The sequence below is a fragment of the Theropithecus gelada genome, chromosome 5 (assembly GCF_003255815.1).
Source record: "Theropithecus gelada isolate Dixy chromosome 5, Tgel_1.0, whole genome shotgun sequence".
NCBI lineage: Eukaryota > Metazoa > Chordata > Mammalia > Primates > Cercopithecidae > Theropithecus > Theropithecus gelada.
This window is the reverse complement of record NC_037672.1, coordinates 69,791,945-69,804,565: the sequence shown is the minus strand read 5'-3', so window position 1 is coordinate 69,804,565 and position 12,621 is coordinate 69,791,945. Positions and strand designations below refer to the sequence as shown.

The window sequence follows — 12,621 nt, the reverse complement described above, 5'->3', positions numbered from 1 at the left end:
TGGTAAAATGTATCACGACAACTGGACTGAGGAATTTTGCTCAATTTTGAAGACCTCAATGATGAGTCTCTTTTGAAGACCAATATACTTCACAGATATAGGTACTTCTGATTACCTCCATTCCCTCCTAAGATCTCAGAATGAAAGTAAATGACAAAAATTTGTTATAAATCTAGAAAGACAAAGAAATTTGAGAGGAAGTCACAACAACACAATTTAGGAAACTAGAAAACAGATGGACATATGGAAACTAACTCAGCAGATTAGGAAGAATGAAGTCCAATTCAGCAGTATAAGGTGATGAGCAAACTGACTTGCACTGTAGAACTTTAGAAACATTTAGGGATTAGAGGCCTTAGATACAGTGTGAGCTGTGAAAACAAGGGTGAAGCCAAGACCGAAAGCAGGAGAACTAATGAAAAGTCTGTGTGGAAGCAATTAGACCCCCTGATTCTTAACCATACAGGGTGATTTGCCCTCCTCCAATGAAGAAGACATGAGATTTATTATCCTCTGTAGAATGTGAACCAGAGTTAGCTGGATACAATAGGCACGATCAAGAGAGAAAGAAACCACAGTAAAAACAGAAGATTATGTAAAAATCCATCTGTGATGTGGTGAGATCGCTTTAGACACCTATACACATAACATTTCCAGAACAGCACTTAAACTGGCTTACACTCCCTAGGAAGAGATTGATTCTACTCTACGGAATCTATTTTATAAGAAAAGCCCTCAATATACAATTAATTGAGGGCCTTTTAATAAAATGGCTGAGTCACATCACCCTATAGTTGAGCCCACCAGCTACGACTATAAGGCAAACTTCTAATCAGCATTCTAAACCCTGCATTTTTATACACGTATGAACATCCCAGGATTACCACATGGAAATCCTCTAACGTAAATGATGGAGGTGGAGTAGGTGTGGAGAAATGGAAGAAAAGAACTCAGAATAAATTATTTAGAAACAGGGAATGAATCCTTGATATTCCAGAAGAGATAAAAGAATATATTGCATCTGTGAAATAAAAATCAAATGCCTTGAAAAAGAAATACCTAGAGCTCTTGAATATTGATGATATGAGAGCAAAAATGAAAGGCTCAGCAAGTGCAACAATGAACAATAGGAGAGAAAATCCGAGCTACAAATGTCCCAGAAAGAAAGAACACTGAAGAACACAGGAGAATTAAAAAAAATACGAGAAAATCTTCCAGAGATGAAAGATATCCATTTTATATTTTTAAAAGTTTGTGTCATTTGCCACAATATAGATGAAACTGGAGGAAGTTATGCTAAGTGAAATGAATTGGACACAGAAAGACAAATACCATGTGACCTTCACTTATTTTCTAGATTCCATATGTGGAATTTATAAAAGTGGAACTCATAGAAGTTGAGACTAGAATGGTGGTGATTAGGGGCTTGGGTGAGGGTGAAGGAGTAATGGAGAGATGTTGGTCAAGGGGTACAAAGTTTCAGTTAGAAGAAATATGTTTTCGAGATCTACTGAACAGCATAATGTCTATGGTTAATAATTATGAAATGGATATTTCAAAATTGCTAGGAGAGCAGATTTTAAATGTGTGCACCATGAAAAATGATAAGTATGTGATGTGGTAGATTGGTTAATTAGCTGAATTTAATCATTCCACAACGTATGCATCCATCAAAACATTACACTGTACCCCATAAAAACATACATTTTTTATTTTTCAATCAAAAATCTCTACAAGTACACAGCACAATGATGATTAAAAATGAGCACCAAGTCAATTTCATCACTGGGATTTCAGGACACTAGGAATAAAATGACGGTCCTACAAACTCTGAAAGACATAGAGACCAAAACCGATCATAGAGAAAGAACTGAGAATCAGAATGGCAACCAACTTTTCAACAGCAACACTTGAGTGTAGATAATAATAGAACAATATTTTTGAGTCTTAGGGATGATATATAGTTTGGAATAACAGGAAATCCCACAGAAGAGAAAGGTAGTAGGAATTCCAAGGAGGATGATGAAAGGAAACCCTAGGATGAAAGCTGCTAAAAAGTCCAAGCTGGAGCTGGAACACAGAGAACTCTGTTCTCTAAGATGCTTCTGTTTCTATGGAGATTACAGTGACAGGATACTTGGATGTTTAGTATTTTGAGGGGATTGATACTGAGAAAGAGAGTTCGGGAATGAATTACAGAAAAGTAGTAGAAGATCAAATACATAAAATCAAAATATGCACTTATTCCGGAAGAAACATTACAAAAAAGAAACCATAATAATGTGCATGCTATGTGACTCAGGTATTAAGAGAGATACATGCTAATATAAACCCTGAATATTGTGATCAGTAAAAGGTATGTTAGGTCAGCAATGGGAGTAGCAGGGAAGGAGAAAGTGTGGCCTCTGGGTGTGCATTTGCAGAGTGGTCATAAAATAACACAATCTTCACATTTCACAGTGAAAATTCAATGTATAATGTCTAACCTACCTCCCAAAAAAGTCAAGGAGTAGAAGGAAAAACATTTGACTTAGACAGAAGGAAACAAGTAATTACCAAATATCAAAATAAATATAACAGTTGAAAGTGGTTGTTTTTGAGGAACAAGAATGTGGTGAAAGGCACAGAACTGCAGCTTTATATAATTCCTGTGAAGTGACTTGACTATTTAAACCATGTATATATAGAGCTTTGACCGAAAATAAAATCAAAACTAAAAAGAGCTAAAGGCAGTGAAGTCCTGATTTTGACCTACAGATACGATAGTTAAAATAAATGCTTACAGCGGATGTGTACACTCTTGAATATTGCACATTCGTCTAATAGGTTTCGGCTTTTTGTTGGCCTCACAGAAGCTGCGATGGACCATTTTATTATCACTTTTCCTACGGCATCCATATTTAGTGTACTGGAAACCTGGAAAAGGAAATAAATTTCTTTGGATTTAATCACTTATTCATGCTTAGTTACTTGATTATTCACTCACTCATTCATACATTTATTCATCCATTCACTAAATATGTATTGAGTGCATACAATTCGGCACTTCAATAGGTGCTGAAGGTCCCAAAGAACATTAAACAAACAAAAACTTTTACCTTTTCAGAGAATACATTTGATAAATATTGCAACTGCATGCTTGCTAAAGAACTAGACTCTAAATATACAGTCTAGTGTGAGAGATAGATATGAAAACCACTGTGACAGTATCTAGTAACATAGGCTTTTAGAAAACTATGTAAGTAACTTACAGTAGAGGGCACTAAAGGAACACAGAGGGAAGAGCTCTGTAACTTGGAGGAGGGGAGGGGAAAGCTTGGAGGATCAGTACTTTCCTTCAGCAGAATACTGAAGTTCAAATAGCATGGGGTAATGGAAATGAAGCAGAATTATTCTCCAAGCAAAGGAAATAACATATGAAAAACTGTGGTTTCTTCAGAAGGCTGAAGTATCATGTTGAAGAGGACAGGAGGTAGGGAAGGATCAGATCTTGAAAGCCTTCAGTGTCTTACAAGTTTTTGGACATTATCGTGAAGGTTATAGGGAGTTACTGAGGGTCTCTCAAACATCAACTTTTATATTTGTAATTATGTATATATATTTGAAAAAAATCAAACCTATCCAAAATTGCAAGAAAAAACAATTCTTTTTTTTTTTTTTTTTTTTTTGAGACGGAGTCTCGCTCTGTCGCCCAGGCTGGAGTGCAGTGGCCGGATCTCAGCTCACTGCAAGCTCCGCCTCCCGGGTTTACGCCATTCTCCTGCCTCAGCCTCCCGAGTAGCTGGGACTACAGGCGCCCGCCACCTCGCCCGGCTAGTTTTTTGTATTTTTTAGTAGAGACAGGGTTTCACCGTGTTAGCCAGGATGGTCTCGATCTCCTGACCTCGTGATCCACCCGTCTCGGCCTCCCAAAGTGCTAGGATTACAGGCGTGAGCCACCGCGCCCGGCCAAAACAACAAATATTTGTATACCTTGCATTAGATTGATCTTTTGTGACTATGTCACCACATTTGCTGTATTTCTTTATAAATGCGTATGTGTGTAAATATACATATAATTTTGCTGAACCATTTGAAAGTTGAGGATATCTTGATCCGTCACTCCTAAATATTTAAGCACAAATTTCAGAAGTACATTCTCTTATATAACTATAATATCATTCTTAAAATGAGGACATTTAACATAGACATAATGCTATTATCTAACATACAGACCTATTCCAAAATGTTCAATTGTCCCTATCATGCTATTTATGGCAATCCTTTTCCAGTCAAGGATCATATGTTGCATTTAACTGTTATGTCTGTAGCCTCCATCAATCAGAAATAATTACTGAACCTGTTTTTGTCTTATGACATTTACTATTTTTGAAATTTAAAAACCATTTGTTTTATCAAATGTTCCACAATTTGGGTCTGTTTAATTGTGTTCTAATGATGAGATTCAAGTGATTCACTTTTAGAAAGAATGCTGCATAAAGTGATATTGTGTCTTCAGGGCAACATATTAGAAGACTGAAGGATTTTAATCTGGGAAATAATATAATTTTACCATTCATTCATGCATTCATTCAAGAAAAATTACCCTGTAAATTAAGGCAGAGAAGAACATCAATATTAGTTGACTAGTTAAAAGGCTATTGCAATAATCGTCCCTCCCAAAGTGGTGATTGGAGTCTGGTGAAGAAGGAATAGATGTGGGAGATATGAAGAAGGTATATCTAACAAATAATGTGACCAAGTAAATGTTGAGAGTACAGCAGAAGGGAGGGTCAAAATTAAATGGGCATCTTGTAATGGATAAAGAGATGTCACTTAAAATAATTAACTATTGTATGCCTCCCTCAAGAAAACACTTTAGAAATACAGCCTTGAACTTAAAATTATAAAATAAATAATTTACACAAGCACTGCCTAATACAAATTTTGTTCTCAACTATTTGCTGACATTTTTGTAACAGCCTCTTGCCTTCTCCTGCCCATGAGGGATAATTGGTAATGGAGCACTTGTTTAGAACTAGAGGAATGGATGATGGGAGAAATGGAGAAACATTAAGTCCAGCTTAATGGACTCTGGAAAGGGAACGGAGGTAGCACAGTGCAGTGAGTGAGAGCATGTGTTCAGAAGCCAGGTTATCTGGGTTTGAATCCTATGGGCTCTGGGAAATTATCTTGTGTGTCCTTCAGTTTTGCTACCACTTTAACAGAGATAACAATAGTACCAACTGCATAGGGCCATTGTGAGTATTCATGCATTGATATATAAAGCATTTAGAATAGCATCTGGTTTCAAATACATAGCATAGTCAGTTACACAGTCATGCAACCAATAGCCCTTTTATTATTAACTCTGGTAGAAATGCAGAGAGATATAGAAAGTAAAGTAGGGAAGAAGAAAGGTGAGGAGCAGAGTACAATGAATTTGGGAGAGTTTTGGAGTTTGGGAAGAATAAAGTGATTAAGAGGGCCACTACAGTAAATGCAAGACAAAGGACCTGAGAGAAAAGGGCAAGAAGATTTTACAGTCTGTCACTGTTATGAAAGGAATCCTGTTATTTGATGATTCTTTCAGTAAAAATGTTTTGTATTGATGTTTTGATGGTTATGTTTGGTGTTTCTCAGATTGTGGCCTCGATTAGAGACAGTCATAAAGGTAGAAGCAAGATTGGTTTTTATATGCATTACATTTTGATAAAATAAATGTGTTCAATTGTTACCTCCACCACAGGGTTTGGAACACTGAGACCAGCTCTTCAAAGCCCACTCAAAAGTATCAAATTCTTCCTGGATGACATTGTTGCTGTTGATCATAGGTACTGAGTCTTCATGGATGATGTACTTATATGTCAGGCTAGAGCGGGTATCGTTTTCTTGAGGTATAATCTAACATACACATGAAATCAATATGTAAATCACGTGAGGGTTTTACATTGAGTGTCAAATTACAAATATTTCAGAATATTGCTCTTATTAAAACTGACAACTTTCAAATAGTTTCAAAAATTATAATGTTTTATTTCTGTCAACTATAGTGCACATGTGCCCTGTTTAAGAAGAAGATGAAATATCTATAACACTTTTAACATAAAAGTATTAAAAAAATACATACACTGAAGGGTAAGAGTTTGTATTATAAACATAATAACTTTATAAGATTCACTGTAGGTTTCCTTAAATTAAACCATCTCCTTTTTAAAGGATTTTAAATTTTAAATGTAACGAATTAAAATTAAAATTAAAGGATTACAATTTTAAAATTTAAAATTTAAATTTAAAATTTAAAATTTAAAAATTTTAATGCATTTTAAAATTGTCTTCAAAGAAAATTGTTTTGTTACGTTTTGTTCTGATGATAAAGATAGTAACGTTCCCTCCAGAAAATATATACATTATGGAAAAATATAAAGAAAATGAAAAATCATAATTCTACCGAACTAGAGAAAACCAGTCACTTTCACTACTGTGATAGTCCCTCAAGACATTTGCATTGTGTTTGTGTGTGTGTGTGTGTGTGTGTACAGACATATACACTTTTCTGGCCTTGTTTATTTCATGCACATTTCTCAAGATAGTAAATATTCTTTGAAAACATGCTTTTGGAGTGTGGAATGATGGTCATTGGAGACTCAGAGGGGTCAGGGGAAATGGAAGGGGATTGAATGATGGGAATTTGCTTGGTGGGTATAATGTGCATTGCTCCAGTGATGGATACACTGAAGGCCCTGACTTCACCACAATGCAATATATTGATGTAGCTAAATTGCACTTGTACAAAAAAAGTTAAAAAAAAGAAAATATACTTTTAAATGTCAGCATAGTCTGTAATCCTAAAAGTGTTATGTATTATTGTTAATAAGTGTGTGGTAACTCTTGAATATTTGTATTGATTAGAAATTTTCCCAACTTTCTGGGGATTTCTGGCTTTTCTTAGTAGACTAAAGGGAACAAACACTTTAGAGTCCTAGTTCTTCTGATAGACTGGTGAATGGTCCTCCAGAACAGTTAGAACAGTTGTTACTTTAATAATAAGAGTGTATGAAAGTGGCCATTTGACACTACATGCTACATAATTTTCATCTTCATTAATTGGATGGGAAAAATATCATGATTTTAGTTGTTATTTATTTTGATAACTAATAAAGTTTAATTTTCCTAAATTTATTACCCACTTATATTTTGAATACTGTACATTGCATGACTGTCCTAGTTTTTATTGGAACTGTACACATATTTTTTCTCTCCTAAATAATCTGTGCACTAAAGACACAAATTCCTTTTTGTAATAAGAGTTGCAAATATTTTCTCAGTTTGTCTCTTGCCTTTTAATTTTGTTCAGGGCAAATTTGTCTTTTAAAAAATTAATTGATTTTCATGTAGCTTTCATAGGATTTTACTAATTATGCAAAGGGAGAAAAGTGCAATTCATTGGTATTCCAAACGACATTTTTACAACTACCTTTTGTTTGAGAAATGAGGTGATACTAAAACCAGTGGGGGTTGAGGATCTGGTTATCTGACTTTTATTCTCTTTTTTCTGTCTTTGTGTTTAAAGCAGCATTAAAAAATCAAGCACCATTCGAACAACCCTTACACTCTAGCCAGATATCTAATTCTCTTTGCCCCAGACAGCCTAGCCACCATGTGACAGAACTCAGAATGGAAAAGCAATGTCATAATGACAGAACACTGCTTGTCCACACCCTCGTCTCCTAGCTACAAATCTCCCTGTTGTACCTTTAGCCCACACCACTTGCTGTGGTCAGATTATAATCAGTGGGCAGGTCTTGAAGCATCTATCATAATGGTTAAGCATCAGGTCTCTAAAGCCAGATACTCATGTTGTTAGAAAATAATACAATGTAATTATATTAGTGCGAAACAGAGCTTCTGGCCTCTAATCACTCATATTTAACATAATCTAAATAAAACTTTAATATATATTTTATTATGGAACAGAATGAGAGTCTAGAATAGACCCACATAAATGTGTACAATTAATTTTTGACATAATTGAAAAGGCATTTTAATAGAGAAAGAACAGTCTTTTAACAAATAGTGCTAAAATAACTAGACATTGTGGTGGGTTAAGAAATATGTTTAAGATTAGATAAAAAAGGGCCGAGAATTCCGTCTTGGTTTCACTGTCCCATGTTCTGTCTCACTTGAGTCACTTGCTGTAGTGGAAGTCAGGGTCATATTGTGAGGATATATACGCATCCTATGGAGAGGCTTAGGTGGCAAGGAATCATGGACTGCTACCCGCCACATGGAAAAGCTGGGTAACAGTCATCTGAGGCCTTTAAGCAACCATGTGACTAAGCTTGGAAGCAGAGCAACCCTCAGTCAAGCTCTGAGATGACTCCAGCCACAGTTGACAGCAGACTCATCAGATGCTCTGTGCCAGAACTAGTCAATTAAGTGGTGTCCAGATACATGCTGCACAGAAACTATAAGTATGTTTGTGTTTAGCCATTAAGTTTGAGGGTAATTTGTTTTATAACGATAGATAACTAATATAGACATCCATATGCAAAAATAAGGACCTAATTCTTCATACAAAATTAACCCAAAGTGATTCATATACCTAAATGTAAAACGTGTAACTCTAAGACAGTTACCAAAAAATTGTAGGAGAAAATGTTTTGATGCTGGATTAGACACAAAAAAATTTCATAACACCAAAATCTTGATCCACAAAACAAAACATTAATAAATTGGACTTCGGTAAAGCTAAAATATTTTTGCTCCATGAAAGAAACTACTAAAAGAACGAAAAGACAACATATGGACTGGAAGAAAACATTTGCAAATCATGTATTTCACAGAGGACTTGAATATACACAGAGCTCTCACAACTCAACAAAAAGAAAATATAACAACTTTAACAATGGGCAAAAGCTTCGAACAGATATTTCAAAAGGGAACCACTTTTCAGAGGAAAAAAGACTAAAAATTGAGTGGAGCAATTTGACTTTAGTATAATATTTTATAGGAAATCCAATAAATAAAAATTCTGTATAAAACAGAAACTAACAATAAATTTCAAATCAAGTAGATGTCTTCTGCTTTCATCCATGAGGGAGTAATGGAGTTGTCTTCCTGGTATTAAAAGCTGTACAACTGGGCAAAATATTTGCAGAAACTTTTTTTCTTTTTGGCAATGGATAACATGACAAAGGACACCAATCCTTGTAAGAAGAGAAACAAGCCGGGTCTTATTCCTGAAAAGGGCCAGGTTCTGGACCCTGGCACAGGGAGGAGGAGCCCAAGCCCAGTCCAGCCGTCTGACTGAGCAGAGGAAATAGATTAGAGTTTGGAACCTTCAGAGCAGGGCACTAAAGAAGAGGGGCCTGCTTAGAGAGATCACCTAAAAATCTCCATGGGTCCATGACTGAGGGTTGGTCTGTGTATGGTCAAGACACCAGGCAGTCCACGGTGAGGGGGGTGCTAGGAGTGGGACAGAGATTCAAAAACCAGGCAGGGCTGAGCCTGGCACCAAGAAAGTCCGCACCATGGGAAGAAGGACAACACTGAAAGAGACTAGCTGCAAGGAAGAATAAAACCAGGCCTTAAAGGATCAGGATGATCTGACAATAACTTAACTGCCTGCCAGAACAAAACCAGACACCTTACAATTTATCTTCCAAAATGTCAAGTGTACAAGAAAAAAAGAAGCAGGAAATGTGATTCATAAAATAAAAATAGACAACGTGAAGACCCAGAACTTAAAGGGTAACTTAGATGTAATGAGTGAACATTATGAAAAATTCAGCCGAAAAATAGATATTACAACAAAAAGAACTAAATGGAAATTCTAGAAAAGAAAAGTGCACTATCTGATATGAAAAATTTACTGGATAGGCTCAAGGACAGACTGGAGATCACATAAGAGAAACAGTGACTTAGAGCTCAAAAGGAATAATCCAATCTGAAAAATGTATTTTAAAAAATATTATAAAAGGATGAACAGAGCCTGAGACTTGTGGAACAATTTCAACAGATTTAAATGAGTCCTAGGAGTAAAGAAGAGGAAGATGGGGTGGGGGTGAGGGTTTGGGAAAAACAATTAAGGAGAAGACATCATGGGAAATTTACCCAAATTTTGTCAAAAACATCAACCTACAAAGCCAAGATTCTCACTGAACCCCAAGCATGAGACATACAAAGAACACCGTAAACTGTCACAGTCAAACTGCTAAACCAACAAGACAAAACAAAAAGATGAAGAGGAAAATCTTAAAAGGCAGCAAGAGAAAACTGACATATTACACACAGTGCAGCGATATAAATGAGGCTTCTCTTCATAAATGATGGATTCTAGAAGGCAAATGCTGTATAAATGAGTAAAAGAGGGCTCCTGTATATTGGCCCCTAGGTTATTTCTTCACAGCAGGCTGAGGCTGAGATCTGTTAGCTCAAAAGCCCTCTCCTGCCAAACACAAACTTTCATACATCCAGTTGTTTTTAATGCTGCCCAAATGAGGGAGTTTTAGCCATTTGCGGACTGCCTGCTTTGCACAGCTATAGGAAACTGCATCCAACGTCTGCTAGATATGAATAAGACCTTCCGGCTACAAGGACCTCACGCTGCTGCCTCCCTTGGAGCCCTCTGACCCACAGACTCTCTGCTGTGCTGCTGAATGACACCACCTAGGCACCTACACCACCTCAGATTCCCCTCTTCCTCAGAAGTTCCCTTGCCCTTCTGTCCTCTGGGTGGTGGCCCCACTTGCAAACCGGCTGAGGCCGCGCTCAAAGTGTGTGTGTGCTACTGCCACCTTGTGGCCATATCTTTTTCTTTGCTCAGCCCCCAAACCCTTGGAACTCGCTAGAAGATCATAAAAACACAGTGCTGAAAGAAGGGAAAAAAGGAAACAAAAAAAACAAAAAACTAGCAACCTCAGATTCTATATCTAGTAAAGATATCCTTCAAAAATGAGGGTGAAAATAAAGATATTTTCAGATCATTGAAAGCTGAGAGAATTACTTGCCGATAAACCCACACCACAAGAAATGCTAAAGGAAGATCTTTATACTGAAGGTAAATGATACTAGATGGAACGTTAGATTTACAAACTAGAATGAAAAGCATACGAAATGGTAAATATGTGGGTAAATACAAAAATCTACTTTTAGTGTTGTCTTTAAAAGATAACTGATTATTTAAGTCAAAAATCAGAATGCTGCATTATTCAGTTTATAATATATATATATACAATAAATTACATGAAAATATTGCACAAAGAATAGGGGGGAAGATAAATGGAATTATTTTAAAAGGCAACTCATTTTTAAATGTTCAAAGTACGTTTAATGTTCAAGGTAAAAGTGTTTTCAGATAGATTAATTATAAAATAAGCTGAACCAACTATACCATGAGCCCGTAATGCCACATACCAAAACAATAACAGGATCATGTAAAGGTCCATCGGTGTGAAGACTTTCAACGTCATCTTCAATGTTATAATCCCACTCCACACCAAGATCTATGAAGGTCCGCGACTTGGCTTCCTCCCCTTTGCCATTTAAAATATAATGTCCTGTAGCCTGGTTCTTAATAGCTAAAGGAAGAAAAATGAGTAACCAGTATACATTTTATTTTATCATATTAAGTGCTGAAGATTCACAGCCCATATATCCTTTCTACAAATCAATGACCATATTTCTTTATTAGTAGCAAGCAATCAAAATGGGTGTTAGTTCTGATATTATTCCCATTGTCTTGATTAGGCATTCAAAACTCTCACGAAGCATTCCTAACTAGTCAAAAATATGGCAAGACGGTTAAATAGGCAAAAATAATGTTTGCAAATATTCCCATTTGAAAACATCGTCAAAGAGGTTAATAGTTTCTAAATCATTTATCCTATATATTTCCTTACAAAACTGGGAATATTTTGAAAATGACAGCTACTTTTTCAATAATTAATAGAAACAATTTATGCTAGGATAGCATATAACATAATGGTTTATTTATTGCATTTTTTAAAAAGTTGGTCAAAATATTTATAGTCATCCAACATAGTTGAAGTAATTTTTCAGGCCAACAATTTAGTTCTCATGATTGTAAAATTTCAGAGCCATATCACCTACTCATATAGTTAGGAAAAGCTGCTTACTGCTAATGGAATTCTTAACGTAGTATACATTTATTACATATTATAAAATGAAATAAAATGCTGGCTTAGTGAGTAAAAAATAATGACTAGGATTTTAAATTTTAGATTTGTTTATCAGAATATAATGTTATATTAGAAAGCAAAATTTCATGTTACTACCATTATTGAAAATGTGTAGAAAACATGAGTAATTTTAATTAAATGTATCTATTCCTCTCGGGCTTTAAACTGGTCTATTTTTTCCAAGGACATTAATATGAATTCTAGGATGAAAAACAAGGAATTTTAAATACTGGAGAAAGAACTATAGCTGACTTCTAGAGTATTATTACATTTAGTAGTGAACATAATTTAAATGTGTTTAAAAATTCTATGAAACACCATAAAACAATCCATTTTTTAAAGTCACAACTGAAATAAAATGATTTGCTGTAAATTCTCATGGAGTTGATATGTGATGTCTTAGTTTCGGAAATTATCTTAGTGTTCTTACAGGCCAAGG

At 35.5% G+C, this 12,621-nt stretch overlaps 1 protein-coding gene across 1 annotated transcript in view; it reads right to left on the bottom strand.

The window, feature by feature from the left end:
* The window catches only part of ADAMTS3 (ADAM metallopeptidase with thrombospondin type 1 motif 3), a 281,280-nt gene that overhangs the window by 11,247 nt on the left and 257,412 nt on the right, over nucleotides 1–12,621 (bottom strand). The window contains exons 17-19 of the mRNA XM_025385984.1: nucleotides 11,398–11,561; nucleotides 5,718–5,883; nucleotides 2,784–2,916 (exon numbers count right to left, since the gene is read on the bottom strand). Coding sequence (XP_025241769.1) covers nucleotides 2,784–2,916; nucleotides 5,718–5,883; nucleotides 11,398–11,561 — 463 coding nt within the window. The remainder of the gene's footprint in view (nucleotides 1–2,783; nucleotides 2,917–5,717; nucleotides 5,884–11,397; nucleotides 11,562–12,621) is intronic.